The sequence below is a fragment of the Pogona vitticeps genome, chromosome 11 (genome assembly GCF_051106095.1).
Source record: "Pogona vitticeps strain Pit_001003342236 chromosome 11, PviZW2.1, whole genome shotgun sequence".
Lineage (NCBI taxonomy): Eukaryota > Metazoa > Chordata > Lepidosauria > Squamata > Agamidae > Pogona > Pogona vitticeps.
Window position 1 is genome coordinate 14,894,252 of NC_135793.1, and position 20,025 is coordinate 14,914,276.

General features: G+C 40.3%; 1 protein-coding gene across 5 annotated transcripts in view; it reads right to left on the reverse strand.

Annotated features, from left to right (window-relative positions):
- LOC110082622 (protocadherin-11 X-linked) overlaps positions 1 to 20,025 on the reverse strand; it is a 986,147-nt gene that overhangs the window by 765,886 nt on the left and 200,236 nt on the right. For 4 of the 5 annotated variants that reach the window (XM_020800277.3, XM_078380635.1, XM_078380634.1 and 1 more), the window contains one exon: positions 15,199 to 17,685. In XM_020800277.3, coding sequence (XP_020655936.1) covers positions 15,199 to 17,685 — 2,487 coding nt within the window. Of the gene's footprint in view, positions 1 to 8,863; positions 11,584 to 15,198; positions 17,686 to 20,025 lie in introns of those variants that run through there. The other variant, XM_020800279.3, reaches the window with a different exon arrangement.

Below are 20,025 nucleotides of genomic sequence, written 5' to 3' on the forward strand. Positions count from 1 at the left end.
TCTCCTTCATCCTCAGATTCTGAAACAATGTCAAGAAATGACTGTGCTCTATTCAGGAATGTTCAGAAAATGGGATTCTAGATTTAGGGCACTCACCACAGTGAGTTTTGAGAAACATGGCCTGAAATCTTGTGAAATTACACAAATTAACTTTTGGAAACAAATTGCTGCAAGTTAAGAAATCTCAGAAGACATTGTCTTTTGTATACTGAGCTGCACAACTCAATATGCAACAGATAATTCCTACGAATTTACAGCAATATACTTCCAAAAGTTATGTGATTTGCTTAACTGTGCAACAAGATTTCAGCATCTGTTTCACTCTCTATAGTCTGGTCACAGAATTTCCACTCTGAAACACATTCTTATGATTAATCACCTGTCAAATATCTATAGGGCAAGGATAAAAGTTAAAGGTAAAGGTTCTCCTTGACATTTAGTCCAGTCGTGTCTGACTCTAGGGCGCGGTGCTCATCCCCGTTTCCAAGCCGTAGAGCCAGCGTTTGTCTGTAGACAGTTTCTGTGGTCACGTGGCCAGTGCAACTAGACACATAACGCCGTTACTTTCCCCCAGAGGTGGTACCTATTTATCTACTCACAATTATTACATGCTTTTGAACTGCTAGGTTGGCAAGAGCTGGGACAAGTGATGGGAGCTCACTCCGTCGCATGGATTCAATCTTACAACTGCTGCAGCACAAAGGCTTCTGCAGTTTAACCCGCAGCGCCACCACGTCCCTTATAGGGCAAGGATAGGGAACTTCTTTCAGAACCAATGGTCTGATCTGGTGTAAAGTTGCTTCTTTTGTAGATACTGAAAGCAATCTTCCTGCCAGCAGTATTCAGATATATTGGTCATTATCCTATTCAGTAGTTGCACATGCAGAACTCCAGCTACTCTGATGAGGTGCCAGATGTGTGCCCCCTGGTCATGTGCAACTGGCACCTCATCTTATCACTGCAGCATCCTCTACAGATGAAACTCAATAAATATGTAAACATTGCACGGGATACTAGTCATTGTGCTGCTCAGTGTTGTATTATTTTTAATAGACAAGTCCTGGGATCTAGGGCATGGATTGGAGGCATACAATCGAAGTAGCCATGGAGAGAGAAGATCATTATAGTGTCAGTGTTGTTAAACCCAAATCATATCTCCTCATAGGATGGATGGCTGAGCTATAAGCTCTTACAAAGCACCGCCAAGAGCACTGGGGAGACTGTGGTGACCTGTCACTCTATTGTGCTTTGTATACTGGAAGTGGAGTTAGTATAGATACAGCCCCTCTGTCATGTCTCTGTCCTCATTTGAAATACTGGCACCCTCCCCCAAATTTAGTATAGGGATAGCTGGTCATTCTGGAACCAAGCTGATTTTTTTTTTGCCGTATTGCGCTTTATAGTGAACATATTTTCACCTACTCCAAACTGAACTGGGGGAGATGAAAAGGTTTGTGTTTTATTGTGTGTCTGCATTGTGAATGTATTTGGTCATATTTGTTAATGGGTCCTCAAATTTATAGGTTCATTTCTCCATTTGGGTTCATCATTTAGCATTCTCCTAACGTTGGCTTCATGTCAGTATAGTTACATTTGGTCTCCAATGCAGGTATTCTATCAAGGGGTAAGATTGTTAAGTTCACCTATGCAACTTTGACATGCAATTTCCAAGGACTGCAGGACGGGGCTCTGGGACCTGGTGGCAGAACGAGGTGGAGCATTTCTGGAACATATTTTTATCACCTCCTCAAAAGCTGTGATGCATTGTTGGTGGTGATGGGGCAGATTTCTTTACATTGAGAGTGGTGATATCCAGGTGATCCAGAGTCATTAGGCAACCTAACTGGGGGGAGGGGGGCATGAAACAAGCTGATGTCCTGGCTTAGGTAGTAGATTGATGAAAATCCCCCCTTTGCAGTTCTGTATAACTAAATGAATCCCAAATGAAATCCATTCCTCCAGTCTTCTTTCTTCCATCTGCAATGTAGGGCTGTAACTCGTTCAGGGCAAGGAGGGCTTTGTCCCAGGGTGCTAGAATTTTAGACAGTGCTGAAATCTAGAGGTAAATCTGCTGGTGAATATTCATTTTCCTTTTCTTTAAAGCATGCATTTTATTCTGTAGGTGTGTGTGCATGGACAACCTTTTTATTCCTCCATTTTCTTGTGGGATGGGGATCATACCTATGCCTCAGGGAGGAGTGAGTGGGAAATGGTACAAATTTCCCCAGGAGTCAAAATTGGTACTCACTATTGTGCTACAAATATAACTTCACCAACAGCAGGCCCAGAACTAGGAGTTACTACAAGGTTTGCATATCAGCCACGCCTCCATATTCATTTTAGCTAAAAGGAAGTTGGAAGAGACATTGTATATATTTTGGGGAAGGACATCTTGTTTTAGTTGCATAAACCTCTGATTGTTTTTAGCATTGTTTCTCCATTGATGACTCTTTGATACTGATGCTCTCCTCCCTCCACCCAATATAGTGTTTATTTCATCTCATTCAGAAGTAGGAGTCAAGCTGTTCTGTGACTGCCTGACACCTTGCTCAAGGGAAATAAATCTCTACCTAGTCAACATGAATGGGTCTGGATAAGCTGCTTACACTCGCTGGCACTGGATCAGAGCCAGTCAAACCAATTTTGAATGTTGCCCTATGTAATCTGAAGGCAGAAAAGAGTTGGGTCCTTCGCGAATACAGTTGGGTCATTGCTTAGATGTTTGCAGCAAGAAGGCATATTCAAACATAGCTATGATGGTGCCAGTCCCTCTGTGAGATAAAAATTCCAATAGTACAGAGAAAGTATCAGGAGAAAACTTGAGGTAACTTGGAAAGGATTCAGGCCTTAGCATCCAACCTCATATCCATCATCCAGCTAACAAGTCAACTTCTACCCTTAAATATACTGTCTAGAACCCAACTGTTCATTTGTTCGTGACAGAATCAAATGTGATTTCCTGCAGTGGTGTGCTGGATCAGAGGTTTATGCAAACATAATAAAAGTTGGCTTCCTTTACCTGCATTTATTCATACAAGTGCATTTAACTCTAAGAAGATAAAAGGTACAATATTCCAGTGCCACATGCTCTAGCTTATATTTACATGATCTAAAAATCTATATTTTCTTTAACCTTTATATCTTTCCACTACCTCAGTGATGCTGTAACTTAATACAGTTTGAGGAGGAGTGGGCTGCTGGGTTTGATGTATGCTCTTGGGAAGACAAAATTATTACAAAGAAATCAGTGACAAAAACAGAGAGAAAGGAGTCATTAAAGGAAAAAAATCCACTGTTGATACTGTGTTTGCCTAAATGCTGACATTGTGATAGATGCTAGAGCATATACAGGAAAAAATATATATTAGACACCATCCATCATAGGGAGGGAAAGAATACCTGCTAAATTCCCTTGTTCTCTTCAGTTCAGGCTGTTCGGACATGTCAAGACACCTTGATGAAGAATTTCAAAGGCCCTCAAGACTCCTGACCTCCAGCCAAGAGTAAGACAAGTGCCTCTTTTCCCTTCAACCCAAGGTCTCTATAATTTACCCAAAATATACGTAGTGTTTTTTTCCATTGAGAAGCAAAGTGCAGATGCACACAAACAGGAGGACTGGGGTGATTATGAAGAAAGATAAAAAGAACTCACCCCATGTTCAAAATCTGAAACAAATTATCATCCTAGTTTTGAGCAACAGCGCTGTTCATTCAATTCACACAACTGTGTGAACTCTGAAATTTTTGCACAAGTACAGTAGAGACACTTTTTCACAGAAGATTACTCTGGCCAATGTGTGAATTGTATTAGGAACTCCAAGAAATTCCTCGTTATTCTCAGCAAACATGGATGCTAGTGTTGCAGTTAAATGAACTGGAGACACAAAAGAATGGCGTCACTGTTTGTCTACCTGCTTCTACCTTTTCAAGGTTCATTTCAGTTTAGTAGAAACAGATTATGCTACTTCAAAGAATTTTCTCTAGTTTCCACTTCCAGGCTACCTTCAGTGATGCTAGGGAATTATCTATATACACTTACCTGGGAGGAAATCCTATTGAACCCAATGGGGACTTACAGTCATGCCCTGCTGGACGATTACCCTGCTCTACGACGAATCCGCTTTACGTTGAAGTTTTTGTGATCACTTTTGTGGTCGCAAAACATTGTTTTAAATGTTTTCTTTTTCCTGTGCGATGATCGGTTCCCTGCTTCAGGAACTGATTGTCGCTTTACGGCAATCAGCAAACAGCTGATTGTCATGTTTCAAAATGGCCCCCCGCTGTTTTCTAGGATGGATTCCTCGCTTTACAGGCACCAAAAATGGCTGACGTATGGAGGATCTTCGCTGGACGAACAGGTATTCAGCCCATTGGAATGCACTGAATGGTTTTCAATACGTTTCAATGGGTTTTTTATTTCGTTTGATGACATTTTCGCTCTACAGAGATTTCGCTGGAACGAATTAACATTGTCAAGCGAGGCATCACTGTATTTCTGAGACGATATGGAATTCCTTGCTTTAAATGGCTTATACTGGTTTACTTACTTTAAATGTAGTATTGTTTTAAATGTTAGTTCTTTTGTCAAGTGTACAATTTTTTTAACAGGAGGTGCTGGGTAAACAATGTCCTTTGGTCCACAAATGTTGCTCCAATGTGTAATGAGTTTGCAGGGCTAGCGATATTTGTATTGTCTGCAAATGTTTCTGTGTCATATTCTGATTTTAGCATGACTTCCCTATAAAAAGTATGAAAATATGCCAACAATTATGGTGATGGTAGATGATAATGATGATGATGATAAAAGGTGCATAACTTGCAAGAAGTATTTAAAACATGGAAAAGATGGTTGTCATTTGAAAGGAATTAAGAACGGGTATTTTTCTTTTTGAACCCTTAATTATGCAGATTTTATAACTGAGAGAGTAGAAAGTCCCAGTATGTAGAAAGAGTTCTAATTCTGAGAGAGAAGTGGCCTGAGAGAGGTCAAATCAGACTTGCAAGAAAGCCAGAAATAGAAGATAACTTGAAGGCATCATTCCTTACTACAAAAAATAAAAGAAAAAAGGAAATAATCAGGAAATATGAATGTTAAAATTCAGTAGATAGTTCTGTTGCAGTTTTAACAATACAAAGGGTTTGTGTGGAAAGTTAAAGTTAATTTCACTTGACTTGCATACCACTTACAGTGACAATATGAAAGGCTGCCCTATTTATTGTCCTTCCTTCAAAAAGTGAAATGTACCTGACAGTGAAAGAGGAGAGTCAAGTTTTAAAAGTTGCTATAGTGAACATGTGGGGGCTGAGTGGGAGGAGGACAGCATGAATGCATGATGAAGATCCTGGTGTGGTGATCTGTAAGAATGTGATGCAGTTCCTCAATCTGTTCCAAAATGCAATGTTTGTCTGACAATTGCTAATGCAACTGCTTATTCAACTGCTCAAGCTTGAGGTTCTAGCTCTTGAGAGTTCCCTGCTGGTTCATCCTGCCAGTTCAGTATGTTCTCTTTCTGTCCATTCTTCATAATTTAAATCATAGAAAGCATAGAAAAGTGAACCTGGAAGGGGCCTACGAGGCCATCAAGTCCAACCCCCGGCTCAATGCAGCAATACAATCAAAGCATATCTGCCAGGTGATTATGTAACTTTTTCTTGAATGCCTCCAGTGTTGGAGCACTCACCAACTCCCGAGGTAACTGGTTCCACTGCCGTACTTCTCTAACAGTTAGGAGGTTTTTCCTGATATTCAACTGAAATCTGGCTTCCTTTAACTTGAGCCCATTGTTGTGCGTCCTGGACTCTGGCATGATTGAGAACAGATCTTGCCCCTCCTGTGAACGACAGCCTTTCAAATATTTGGAAAGTGTTATCATATCACCCCTCAGTTTTCTTTTCTGAAGGCTAAACATGGCCGATTCTTTCAGTCTTTCCTCATAAGGCTTGGTTTCCAGCCCTCTGATCATCCTTGTCGCCCTCCTCTGAACTTGTTCCCATTTGTTTGCATCCTTCTTGAAGTGTGGTGTCCAGAACTGGACACAATACTCAAGGTGAGGCTTAACCAGGGTGGAATAGAGGGGGACTAGCATCTCTCGGGATTTGGAAACTAAACTTCTATTAATGCAATCTAAAATAGCATTTGCCTTTTTTGTAGCCACATCACACTGTTGGCTCATATCTAGCTTGTGATCTATGACAACTGCAAGATCCTTCTCACTCGTAGTTTTTCTGAGCCAGGTATCCCCCCTCTTGTAACTGTGTAATTGGTTTCTTTTTCCAAGGTGCAATGCTTTGCACTTATCACTGTTGAATTTCATTCTGCTGTTTTTGGCCCAGTGTTCCATCCTACCAAGGTCATTTTGAATTTTGTTTCTGTCTTCTAGGACAGTATTCTCCGACCTTTTAAACTCCATGGACTGGTTGGGGAAGGCGAGGCATCCCCCCACACTCGTGCACATGTGCGAAGGAATGGACGCTCACTTGCACAGGTGTGTGCACACTTGCATGCATGTGTGAAGGAGCAGGGGGTGCTCATGACAGTGTGTACACACTCACACACATGGGTGAAGGGGGCCCTCGGGGGCACTTGTGAAGGGGTGGGGCACTCGTGCATGCACACTTGCACGCATGGGTGAAGGGGCTCTGTGGGGGAGCAGGAGTGTCTGCAGGGGTGGGTGGGAAATCTGTCTCCGTGGCCTGGTTCGGTGCAGTGCATGGACCAGCACCGGGCCATGGACCAGGGGTTGGGGACCCCTGTTCTAGGGTATTAGCTATTCCACCCAATTTGTTATCATCTGCAAATTTAACCAGCATTCCCAGCACTCCCTCATCCAAGTCATTAATAAAAATATTGAAGGGCATCGGGCCCAGGACTGAGTCTTGGAGCTCAGTTTGAGAAACAGCCCCTGTCCAGCTCTGACAAACTGAACAAGTTTGGTAATCTTCTTCAAATTAATTGTTCAATTGTAATTGTAATTTTATAATTTTATATATTTTATATTGTTCTGTTTTATCTATGTAAGCCGTCCCGAGTAGACATGGTCTAGAGGGGCGGGGCAAAAATCCAATTAATTAATTAATTAATCAATTAATTACAGCCCCAAATGTGGCAGGTACACTGCACTGCAATCAAGAAAGTGTATCGCCATTAGAACCTTCCAGTTTCTGGGAAGACATTGGTAAGGGCAGGGATTGTGTCGGTGCATGTAAAGGGTTTTCCATTTAACACTCAAATATTTGGGTCTGCAATCAAAACGCAAACCTGTGTAGGCCTATATTGTGTAATGGCTTAAATGTATTTGTGTGTGTGTCCATAGGAGAGTGAGTGACAGGGAGAGGAAGAAATAAGTATGCATTTTGCAGTCTTGTGGTGGTGGAGTCCATCTTCCTCATAAAATACCGCAAATTAAGCATGCAGATTATTCCAAGAGTTATAAAGCCCAGTTCTAACCATAATTTATTTTTAAATGTGGATAAATAAAATGTAAGGGAACAGTGTTTGGGAAATCCATGTATATATGAGCAGGAAACAGATGGACAGAGTGTTGTTGTAAGAATGTATATGTACTAACTGAAGAAGTTGGGAGATAAAGCAGAGCTGTGACTTCTAGATAGACATGTATGGTATCATGCCATTAGGTTTGGACAAAGCTCCACAGAATATATTGGTAGTCCCTGCATTAATGAAATCTTGGCATAAGAGAGTTTCTGTATAGTTCAACAATACAATATCCCCACAGAGAGCATACAGCTAGCTTTCTCAAATTGCAGATTAGATGCCATTTTTACCTCCACTATGAGCTCATTTCATATGCAGGTGAGCAATAATTCTGTTTTTGAGATTATGTTTGGCAGAACTGAATAACAGGAGATCTACAGGTAGCTGGTGGTTCATGTCTCTGAAGAGCTCCAATCAAGCTGGTATCATATGTTCCGAAGCAACAGTGCACTATTTGGGTGTAAATTAAGGAGATCTGTGCACATGTAAACACAGTTATTGGTGTGTTTATCTTCTTCATTTGGATCAGTTCTAAGAGAACTCAGATATAATCCTAATGTTCACATATGAACATTTACTTGATGGACAGAACGCCAACATACTACTTGCATATGTGAATAAGCCATTGACATTGACAATGATCTCATATCACTAATACAACAACCTGTGTTTAGAGCTAATTCACAGATCTGGATTAAAGGTACTACCTGCTAAGCAAGCAGGTACAAAAAAAATCAAAGTATATCTATACATCTAAATCTGTCCTTAGAGCAGCAGGTACATGTTGCTATTACTGATTTATAGGCTAATTGTGTACAGTTTGCAATTCTTTAGGGAACCACAGTGAGCTATATGATGCTTATATTTTCAGCCTTGGTACAGTTTTCATGAATCAAACATCAGCATGTTGATTTGAAATGAAGTTATTGTTTTAATTCGCTGGAATTCCCTCTGCCGTCAGCCCTAGCCAGCATAGCTAGTGGCAAGGAATAAAGGGACATGCAATCGAACAATATTTGGAGCGTCGTATTTTGTCTGTCCCTATCTTTTACTGATGGCACATCCAGCATCCTGTGAAAATGCAAGTCCTAAAGTGAACTGCTGCCTTGAATTAATGGGTTAAATAAATCAGGTGTGGGTTTTTTGTTGTTGTTGTCACCAAGTGCTGTTTTTCCTTTTTTAAGAGAAATATATTATTCCCATCAAGAAGTCTTACATTCTGAATTCCAAAGTAGAAAAAAACAAAATAACATTTCATAAAAATGAACAAGATTATTTCCAATGGAGCCAGGGGAAGCTGTCCTTCCCCTTCTCTTGCCACTACAGCCATATCTGCAAATACATAGTACAACATTGTACACATCAATATACCATTATAAATCAGATTTATTACACTTTACAGATCAGAGAGCCAAATAAGCATTTCCTTTCAAAAGAGCCAGACAGCAAACATGTGATAGGAACTTGAGCAAGAGTCCTTGTTGACAATCTGCAGTTTTGACAGGTGAGAAAGTGGAATTACACAGCAAGCCTGCTTATAGGATGGTTACATCAGATACACAAGAGCATGTGAGATTTCTAATTTTGCTAGCCTCATTGATGGCTTCTCAATAGCTTTTAATTTTTCAAGTAAATGTTATACATATTGTGTAGAATCATATCTTTTTTCCCATACATACACAGAGACCATCATGTACACCTGCACAGATCAGATGTTCTATTGGACATGTGGAAATGTCCTTGACTTTCCAGTTCCTTTTATTAGAGGAACAGAACTGGAAAAAGCATGTGCCCCCTCCAGTCAATGCTGGAAACTTTAAGTCAAATTGATTTCAACAGACAAGACGTAAGCAGGTAATTAACAATAACTTCTCAATCAATAGGTTTTACAGGTATTTGACCAGCAGAATTGCACCATGTGCTACAAAAGATATGTGAACCTTACTTGCATTTAATTTTAGTTGTACATTGCTTTTTCCATGTGAGTTCCAAATGAATACACAGGGTTTAGATGAGCACAGAGTATATGCATTTCTTTTTGAAGAAGACAGCATGTGACAAAAAGTGGAAGCACATGCCACTTTCACATCAGCTTTTTTTTGGTGCATATATTGTTATGTGCAAAAGCACTATCTGTGTGGCATTCCATGTTCATCCAAGTGCACTAAGCATGTTAGATTGGGACAGAGGCGTCTCTTTTCCCCACCACATCCAGCAACCTAATCTAATATTAGCATTCGTACAATGTTAAAAAAAAATTCTTTATACTCTTCTGTTCTTCTCAAAAAGTACTGAACACAATCCAGTAGGAATACAGTTCAGTACATCCTCCTGTAAAGGCGAAATTTATTTATTTATTCTGTGCTCCCGTGGAGCTCTATTTTTCAATGGGATATCCACAGTTAAAATTCCACATAGACTGTGCCCATTGATCTCTGGCACCAAGTGCTAATACTATAAAGTGTACATTTCTTCATGTATTATTGCCAAAAGATGATATAACAGGACACACATATGCAACTGCAATAGACATATACATTCTAAATATGAGATAAATAGGGGGGAGGGGGATAAAAACATCACATCTTGTGTTAATAGAAGACAAATTCATGTTTCCATATTGTCTAAAAAGTGCATCAAATTTAATGCCAGGTGGGAGTATTTTAATTTGCACTACTTATAGTTAAAAGTTTTGATTTAGCATTTGATATACATGTTGGAAAAATATTATGCAAATCATGTCTATGTAGATGTTAAAAATAATGTCCAGCATAACATAAAATGATATCTCCATGAAAAGCTGACGTAACAGGTTACAAGAAAATGTGGGGAGGGAGACAGCTACAAATGCCTACAGACAGACATGGAAATAGGAGCCAGATTCTCTCTCAAACCCAATGCATACACACTCAGCACACTTCTATGTCTACCTGGAAATAAACATGTGCCATAGTGCTCATGGTTTCCAGTCAGTATGTTTAGGGCTTACTGAGCCTTACTGAGCCAGAGATGCTCCTTCTGTGATGGAGAAGAAGAAATATCTCTCTCTCTACCTCACAAACATAACTAAGGAAGGAGGTGTTCCACAGAGGGGCTTGTTTGAAACTGTTTTGCATCATTCTACACACAGCCCCCTTTCAATTAATTTTCTGGGTTGAGGAGAAATATGTGAATCAATCCTCTGTGCTTACAGGCCTTTACATGCATTTTTTTTCTGGCATCTTACATTACGTATGGGGTATCGGAACACCCACTTTCCCACCACACCAGGAGGATTTATGGTCTGAAAAGTGTGAAAACTAAGCCATACTGGTATCTGCAGATCAGTACTGTCTATTATCTAGCATTTTTTCATAATGACAATTTGACCATACCTAAAGGAGACTCACAGAAATCAACAGAACTGGAGCTAGTCACAACAATATCAAGTCTGATAGATTTCAGTGAGTCTGTCCTAAATTATGGCTAAATCTAGATCTTAATATCGTTATTACAAAATAAACAATAGTATTTGCTCACCGTGGAGCACATGAGAATACATTAGAAAATGAGAAGTAAAGGAATTATAAAGCATTTTGTCTTTGTCTTCTAAAGTGTATATGCATGAAAGTTATTGCTCCTGTTTTTCCATATTTAAAAAGAAAAGAAGAAGGGACAACATATATTCTGAACATAAATAAATTAAGGATTGAGTCCATAAAGGACAAAATGGCTACAAGCAAAAAAGGAGAATAAAGGATTTATCTCAAAGTTATCACCATTCACATCGAGTGATGGTTAATATCACTTCGTTTTATTTTAGTAAAAACTACATTATAGAACATCTACAGCACAACGTTCCAAAGTCTCTCTTTGTCTTTCCTTTCAGTTCTTCAATGTTCTTGCCCTGAATACCTTTTAGTAGGGCAGCTTGAACAGTTCAGCGCCACTTCGAAAACCCCTCTGGAGATCAGACGATAAAATTCTTCAGCAATCAGGGAGAGAGGACAAAGGGCTTTCTCGTGCTATTCCCATATTTCCATGTTTGCTGGCTTAACATCATTCTGTACGACTTCAGTACTTAACAGCTGATGCGAAGACGTTCAGAGCTGGCAAACAGAGAAACAGCATGAGAAAAGCCCCTGCCTTTAAGCATCACATCTCCCACACTACCTTGGCACTACCTGCCAAATATTACTTTGCATAATATTTTCAGAGGTGGGGTTGGGATTTGGGGAGACTTCACTTAATTAAAAATATGAACAGCAATTTGTATGCAAGGACAATTCAAGCCTAAGAGGGGAAATAAAATACAGCATGGCATATTTACATCATGCTGTTTTAGCTACCCCCACCAATAGATGAGTTATCTTTCTAGACTGCCTGCTAAAAGGTAGTACCACAGTCCTGAAGTGATTTAATAGGCATGCACTTTTTCCCATGGAACCCTGGGAAGGATAATGATATCTTTTGATCAATCAATCAATAAGAGTACTCTGAAAAAGTACTTAATGGAGAATAATCAAAACACTTATCAAACTACAATTCCACAGAATATGGGGAAGGGGTGATGATGGTGAAATGGCTAAAACACACATAATATGCATTCACATGTTATGCCCTAGGAAATACATTATGCAACATAACACAATTGGTATCCCATCAGGTCCTACCTCATGATTTTGCAAACATGATTTTCACACTGTTGTGAAATGTCATGCGTCCAAGAGACCCACCCCTGTGGCAAACTCCACTCTGACACCTCCCATTGTGTTTCTTTATTGTTTACAGACAGCCCCTGCCACCCTCACACCAAGACAGCAGACAGAAGATTGCCCTCACTTTAAGTATTGCCTTGGGGCTACTGATATTGATCCATATTGTAAGAAATTCTTAGACAAAACAGTCAGGGGAGATATGGGATATAGGACGACAGAAGACTGAAACAAAATTGAGCAATAAAGATAAAAAAAATTGTGGCTTCGAATTGTGGTCTTACTGGAAAAAGCAATAGGGGAAAAAATGGCAAGAATCACACACACAAAAAAGAACCCCTAGACAAAAATGTATACAAATTAACAAGAGAAATATTTCCTAATGATCATCAGCGCAAGCATTAGAACTTCAGAGCAGTGGAGGGCAACCTGTTGCTCTCCAGGTGATTCTGGACTGCCATTAACCTTTGTTGGATACTCTTGGACTACAATACCCATCAGTCTTTCTCTCCAAGGTGAATTGCTATCCAAAGACAGAATCATAGAACCACAGAATAGTGAAGCTGGAAGGCCATCAAGTCCAACCTCTTGCTCGATGCAGGAATACAAATCAAAGGATATCTGCCAGGTGGTTATCTAAGTTTCTCTTGAATGCCTCCAGTGTTGGAGCACTCACCACCTCTCGAGGTAACTGGTCCCACTGTCTCACTGCTCCAACAGTTAGGAAGTTCTGAATATCAGGAAAAACTTCCTAACTGTCAGAGTGATACAACAGTGGAACCAGTTATCTCGGGAGTTGGTGAGTGCTCCAACACTGGAGGCATTCAAGAAAAACTTAGGTAATCACCTGGCAGAAATGCTTTGATTGTATTCCTGCACTGAGCAGGGTTGGACCTGATGGCCTCGTAGGCCCCTTCCAACTTCACTTTTCTAGGATTCTGTGATTCTAAGACAAGAAGAGCTTTGTGTGTCCAGGAGATTTTGTACAATTTGAAAATTGTTTGGAGTTTGTAAATTTATGTGTTGGTCTGTAGATTTTGCATTTCAGTAACATGAAAAATGGAAAATAATTATGGTATTGTGTGAATAAGTAAAAGCAGAAATGCTGGGCAGACTGGTTTATGTCTTCAAAATCAATCAGTGTTTTGTGCTTTCTAAATATACCTTTGGGAGTGTGTCCGTGTATGTGTGAGTCTGTACACTGAGCTCCACAAAAGGAAAAAAAGTGAGTTTTGCACAGAAAGTGTATTTCTTGCAGATTATGTAAACTGCAACCCTTATCAAAATAAAATAAAATCCTCCATTTGATATTTTGATTCTGCACAGAAGACATGCCCTGTTGTGTGTGTGTGTGTGTGTGTGTGTGTGTGTGTGTGTGTGTGCATGTGTGTGCGCGCTTGCATGTCTGCATGTGTGTAAAACCCTCTATATGGTGCTTTGCCTTGTTAAGATGCCCGGTCTTGCTTATAATCTTTCAACCTGCAATAAGTATTTAAATTCATTGCTACTGTCTTTAGAAACAGGGTCAATCTCATTGCAGGTTCGTTGTTCCTTATAATCAAAGCACTGAGAAAGGACAATAGCTGTACGGATCGTCCAACTGTCAAAATTCTGTAATGCATATTTTTCCCTGTGAAGAAACCTCACATTCATTTGGATAAGCTCAAAGCCTCCTCCAGTGACACATTTAACCAGCCTGAGTCATCCAGACAGCATTCAAAACTGTCTAAAGCATTTGCCACCATACGTTATCAACTTAAAAGAACATTTTGTCTAGCATTTCTCTGTGTTACATATTATGTGGACTTTGACTACTACTTATATTGTGTTGTAGGGATGAGAAAGGGGACACTATCTTCCGAAAAAGGTAGGGTGTGTGAGTCATAATTTAAGAATCCTTACTAATTACATTTCCAAATGGATAGATGTCAATACTGAGGTAAGTCGACTTAATTATCAGCTTGGACTAGTCATTTTAGTTCAGCTTTAAGAACAAATAACTATTAACTCAGTGGAAATGGACTTGATACATTTAGCTTCTTTCAAAATAATAATAAAAAAAGATTTTGTATGTTTAGCCTTTTTTTAAAAAGAGAAATCACCATAAAAGCAAGAATATGACTGCTAATGCTAAAGCCATCTAACTATTAACACAGCATGATTCTTCTCCCACAAATCTCAATTTAAATTATAGAAGGTGCTTCCTGACACTATTTTTATTAACTAAAAAGCAGAATGTGACTCCCTTACCCAATATAAGAAATATATGCAGTGCTGTATTTTCATCCATTGCATATAAAAGTTGCACTGGAAGCTGAGCGTACAGTGCCTTTATTCCCAAAGGCAGCACAACATTTGCAGTGTCTCTGATATTTCCTCCCATTAACTTCACTACTGTTTTATCCTGTCAATTGCATCAGGCGCCCAGCTTTTAGGAACCTGGATAGAAGGGCATATTTCTAGTCTGGGAAATGGTACTCAGTCCCTTAAAGGGAGTTGGGGGGTGGGTGGGGAAGAAACTTCCTTGCTTTTGAGAGACCTTGAGGTAAAGAGCCGACCCAATGAAGTCTGCAATTCCAGACTCCATTAGCATTAAGAACCACTTATCAGATTCTGCAAAGCTTTATTGCTTTCCACCTGGCCTAGATTACTTAGATTCCTGAGCATAAGATACCAGCTACGGAGGACAGACCCATAACCTCTCTTTTGTTCTGCAGCGATCTGCGCTATGACTATGCAAAGCAAGAAGTGCCACACTGCCATCTGCAGACAAGAATTGCCCCCAATATGCTCGTTCAGCAATCAAAATCTCCTGAAAGCCAAGAGTCACTCCATTCTCATTTTCTTTCTTTTCCTATTAACGAATCACAAACTGTTTATGTCTTGGTGCTTCAGCCAAGCATGAAGATTCAGTGGCTTTAAAAGAAAATTCTAAAGGCAGGGGGGAAAAAAGGAAGGAAAAAAACACATAAAAGTGAAGGCAAAAAGCAAGCAGAAACTTGGCCTTACCTGTCTTGTATGGATGGAGCCTGGAGTCTTGAAGCCTCCTTGACAACTACATTCGGAGACACTGTAAGGGTCCGAACTACTAGAGGAGCACTTGGAGAGTGAGTCACAGCCCACCACAAAGGTGTTATCCAGAGGCAGTTCCTGAATGACATGATGCTTCTTCGGTGCCACTGGGGTCTCAGGTTTAATTTGAAAAGTGGGCTGTGGGGAGGCAGACTTATAGTGCTTCGCTAAGTCTGGGCTGTCGGGTTTAAAAGTGGTTGGTGTGGTGGCCCAGTTGTATTTCCCCATAGTCTGTTCCTCTAGCTCTACAGGAATGTCCAAAGTACCATTGATATGTTCATGGGCAGGATCATCAGGTTTAGATTCTTCAATTGTCACAAAGTTCAGAAGAAGGCTTTTTGGGGAACGCTTTTTCTTCTTCTTCTTCTTCTTGATCTGACGGTTTTCTTGGTTTGGAGAGACCCATTCACCACTTTGTTTATTTTTCTGGACAACCTTGTGCCTGGGCGTTTGGCGGCATCGCACCAGAGCAGTCACAAAGATGACCAATATTACTGTCATGGTGCCTGCGATGATGGCAATGATGATCTTCACATAGTCATTGGTCTGCGGGGTTATCTCACCATCCCCAACATTTTGGCCTACTGGTGTTTCCATGTTTCGCCGCACTAACTCTTGGACATAAGATCCATTGGTGATTGTTTCATTCACAAATAAATGTATCAATGCTATAGTATAGAGTGATTCAGGCTGCCCTAAATCATTGACTTTGATAACCAGTCTGTGTAACCCATGATCAGCTGATATAACTTTCTCTTTCAACGTAATGTTGCCTGTCAACTGGTCGATCATGAACAATCCCCTAGAATTGCCACCTATAATGCTGTAGCGAAGCTCTGCATTCATTCCTGTATCATTGTCAACAGCAAACACCTTTGTAACCACAGAGCCTGGGCTAGTAGAAGTAGGAACCAATTCATAGGAGTAGTTAGACGACGGCATAACAAATACAGGCCTGTTGTCATTTACATCAACCACATTGATTGTCACTTTGGCAGTTGATGAACGTTGCAATCTTCCTCCGTCTACAGCCTTCACTTGGAAAGTGTAAGATCCTTGCTGTTCCCTGTCAAAGGTAATGTTGGGTCTTATGACTCCAGTGAGTGGATCGATAATGAAATTATCTTTGCCATTTAATATAGACAATGTCACTGCTGCATTCTCTCCTGAGTCTGCATCTGTCACAGTGATCAATCCAACAGTGCCATACATGGGTAGGTTTTCTGGCACATAGAAATTATATTCGTTGTGTGTGAAAGCTGGGCTGTTGTCATTCTGGTCCAACACTGATACAGTCACAGTAGCATTGGTCTGCAAGGGTGGCATGCCATTGTCTTTAGCTAGCACTGTGAACGAATATCTGTCTTGTTTCTCCCTGTCCAGCTTCCTTACTGCTGTCAGGATTCCCGTACGGCGGTCCAGATTGAAAATGGGAGGCGCGTCCAAGCCCAACATGTAGCTGATCTCAGCATTGCGGCCACTGTCTGCATCTGTAGCACTTATCTTAGTCAGCTGGGTGCCTGGGGCATTATTCTCAGGGATAGAAAGTCCAATAATAGGCTGTGTAAACACTGGGGCGTTGTCATTCTCATCCTTAATTTTTATGAGAAGCATTGCAGACTGGTTCAAAGGTGGCTTCCCTGAATCAGAAGCTACTATTTTAATGGCATATTCCCGGGTGGCCTCATAGTCCAGGTACATGGCAGTCTCTAACAGAAACTGGTTATCAAACACAGGCTTTAGCCGGAATGGTACATCATGATCTGTGAAGCAGGTAACTTTACCATTGAGGTCAGCATCCTTATCCATTACTGTAATCAGGGCAATTTTAGTATTGAGTGGTGCCTTCTCTGACAAAAGCACAGTCCCATTCACTGGATTGATAATGTACCTTGTGTCTATTGATGGGATGTTATCATTGATGTCTGTGACATTCACGGTCACTGTTGCCCTTGAGGGTGTTGAGCTACCGTCACTGGCCACGACTGTTAACTTGTGTACTGGGGATTCTTCCCGGTCCAGTGGCTCCTTGATGGTGATGAGACCAGTGGCATTATCAATGGCAAACAACCTTTTGGCTAAGTTGGATATCTGGCTGCTGAAATAAAAGTGGATCTGGGCATTTGACCCCAGGTCAGCATCAGTAGCATGAAGTTGAGAAACAGAGGTGCCCACGGGGGCATTTTCAGGAACACTGACTTCAATATCATTCTCCTTGAACACTGGCCGGTTGTCATTCACATCGGTGACAGTCACTTGGAGGATGGCCGTACTCGATCGTGGAGGATTCCCACCATCTTCCACTTTAATCTTCATAACATATGTGTCCTTCTGCTCTCTATCGAGGATCTGCTGAACTATTAATTGTGGCCACTTGTCCCCCTCAGGTGTCTCAATTATATCGAGTCCGAATACATTTTGACCCTAGAACCGAAGGAGAATAATAAATGCATTATTACATGGAATTGTTAGGAACTAGGCATTGACTGTGTTTCCTGTACAGTATAGATCTATACACATCTAACTATTTTTTGGTGAACACAGACATGTCAATCCTCATGTACAAATTTTTAAAAAAAAAAACCAAAAAAAAACCTGTAGTCCCAAGAGAGGCAGTTTGTTGCAGAATTAGACCCATAATGAAGAACTAGAAAATTCAGCTAAGAAGAGAGAGGAAAATTCCCCAGAAATCTATTGCTTTGACATTGTTATGTTTTTGTCTCTTCTTGTTTAATCTGAGCTCAGGATGCGTTGTTTTGCAGAATAACCTAAAAAGTATTACATTACCCTGTTCCGTTGTAAAGCAGAGTTGGGAGTTGCAGTCACAAAACGTCTTCAGAGCCACAACTGACCACTTCAGCTGTGAAGAATGCAACTCAGGAAAGGAGTTTATCCTTTCCCATCTTCTTTGAGAATGCATTGTAGAAATGCACAGAGAAGCTACATGTACATGCATTAAGTCATGTACCCCAGGATGACTGAAAATGCACACTTTGATTCAGAGTACAGTGGTGCCTCGCACAACGGGTGCCTCACACAACGATGAATTCACACAACGATGCCTTTTTCTGTTAAATTTGCCGCCTCACACAGCGATGTTTCCTATGGGGGATTTTCACACAATGATCTCCCTTTTCGCTCCTGTAAAAGTGTCTTACAATGTTTGGAAGCTGTTTTAAATGATTGCAATGGTTAGCCCACCTCCTGAAACCTATGCAAACTGATTTTGGTGTTGTTCTGACACTTCGTTAATTTATGATGATTTTTTGTTTTCTCCATTGGAAACCATTAGACAGACCATCCAATGGTTTTCAATGGAGAAAACAAAAAATTACCATAAATTAACGAAGTGTCAGAACAACACCAAAATCAGTTTGCATAGGTTTCAGGAGGTGGGCTAACCATTGCAATCATTTAAAACAGCTTCCAAACACTTTTACAGGAGCGAAAAAGGACTTCGCAAAGCCATTGAAATGTATTGAGTCGGCTTCAGTACATTCCAATGAAGGAAACATTGTTTCACACAGCGATGTTTCCTATGGGGATTTTCACTCAGCGATGGCAATCCGTTCCAATTGGAACGGATTAACCGGTTTTCAATGCATTCCTATGGGAAATGGTGTTTCACAGAACGATGTTTCACACAACGTTGATTTTTTTGGAACCAATTAACATCGTTGTGTGAGGCACCACTGTATTTACTGCAGTAGATGCCAATTTGTTCATAATACACCATAAAACAGGAAATAATCCAAAGGATAGTAGTAATAGGTTAGCTATAATAACTAAGGAAATTAATTCTTGTTTTTGCTGCATGAAACTCTGTAGCCCTTTGATTACCATATGACTTTAAGTTGACTTGCAAGTCAGATTGTGTACATAGCAGTAAGGTTTGCTGAAAAGTCCTTCTTACCCCAGAGTTTCACCTCCTTATTTGAGAGCTGTGCAGCAAATGCACTCAGAATGATGTCCATTAATTTTCCCCTCCAAATAAGGGCAGTGAAATATATTACAAATAGCCCACAATTAGAAAAGGAAAATTCTTAATGGCTGACTCTGCAAGGGTGTCACAGCAAAAGATTCCACACTCTGCAAATTAGTTTGCCTTGTTTTGTAATTAGTCTTTAGGACTTAAGCACAAGACTTCTATCGAGTCTCATTTTTCAAACACAAAAGACTTCCTTACTCATTTCTCCCCACTACTAACATGCTTTTCACTCTCATAGCACATTATCTGTAACATCTGTTCCTGCCGTAAACAAGTTGATCTGCTTAAGCTTGGCAGTCCAGGACAACTTTCACAGCCTTTTCATTCCCTAATTTTGTGATACCTCTTATCTTCCCTTGACTCGTGACCAGATTAATATGATGCATCTGTAAATTAACAGATTTTGTGGATGAGAGAACGAGGGACTGCAGTCAGCCAAATGATGTGAGTCACACAATACAATTCAATGTTATTCATAAGGGTATCCTACCTGCTTTGCAAATCATTAACTTCATCTATCATCTCACTTGCTGGTTCTGTCCTTACCATGCTCCTATACTGTGAATCATTCTTTCTTCCTGAATATGTACCTCTCTCATGGTTTGTCATGAGAAGTATGAAGAAATAGACCACATCAAATTGAAGAAGGGAATAATACAGCAAGGGACATATATCTTGCAAAATACAAGTCCCTTATCCTCAATTCATTGTACAAATCAGAAACAGCCAAGTTATGACTAAACCACACCAAGATGATTACAAACACCGAAAGATCA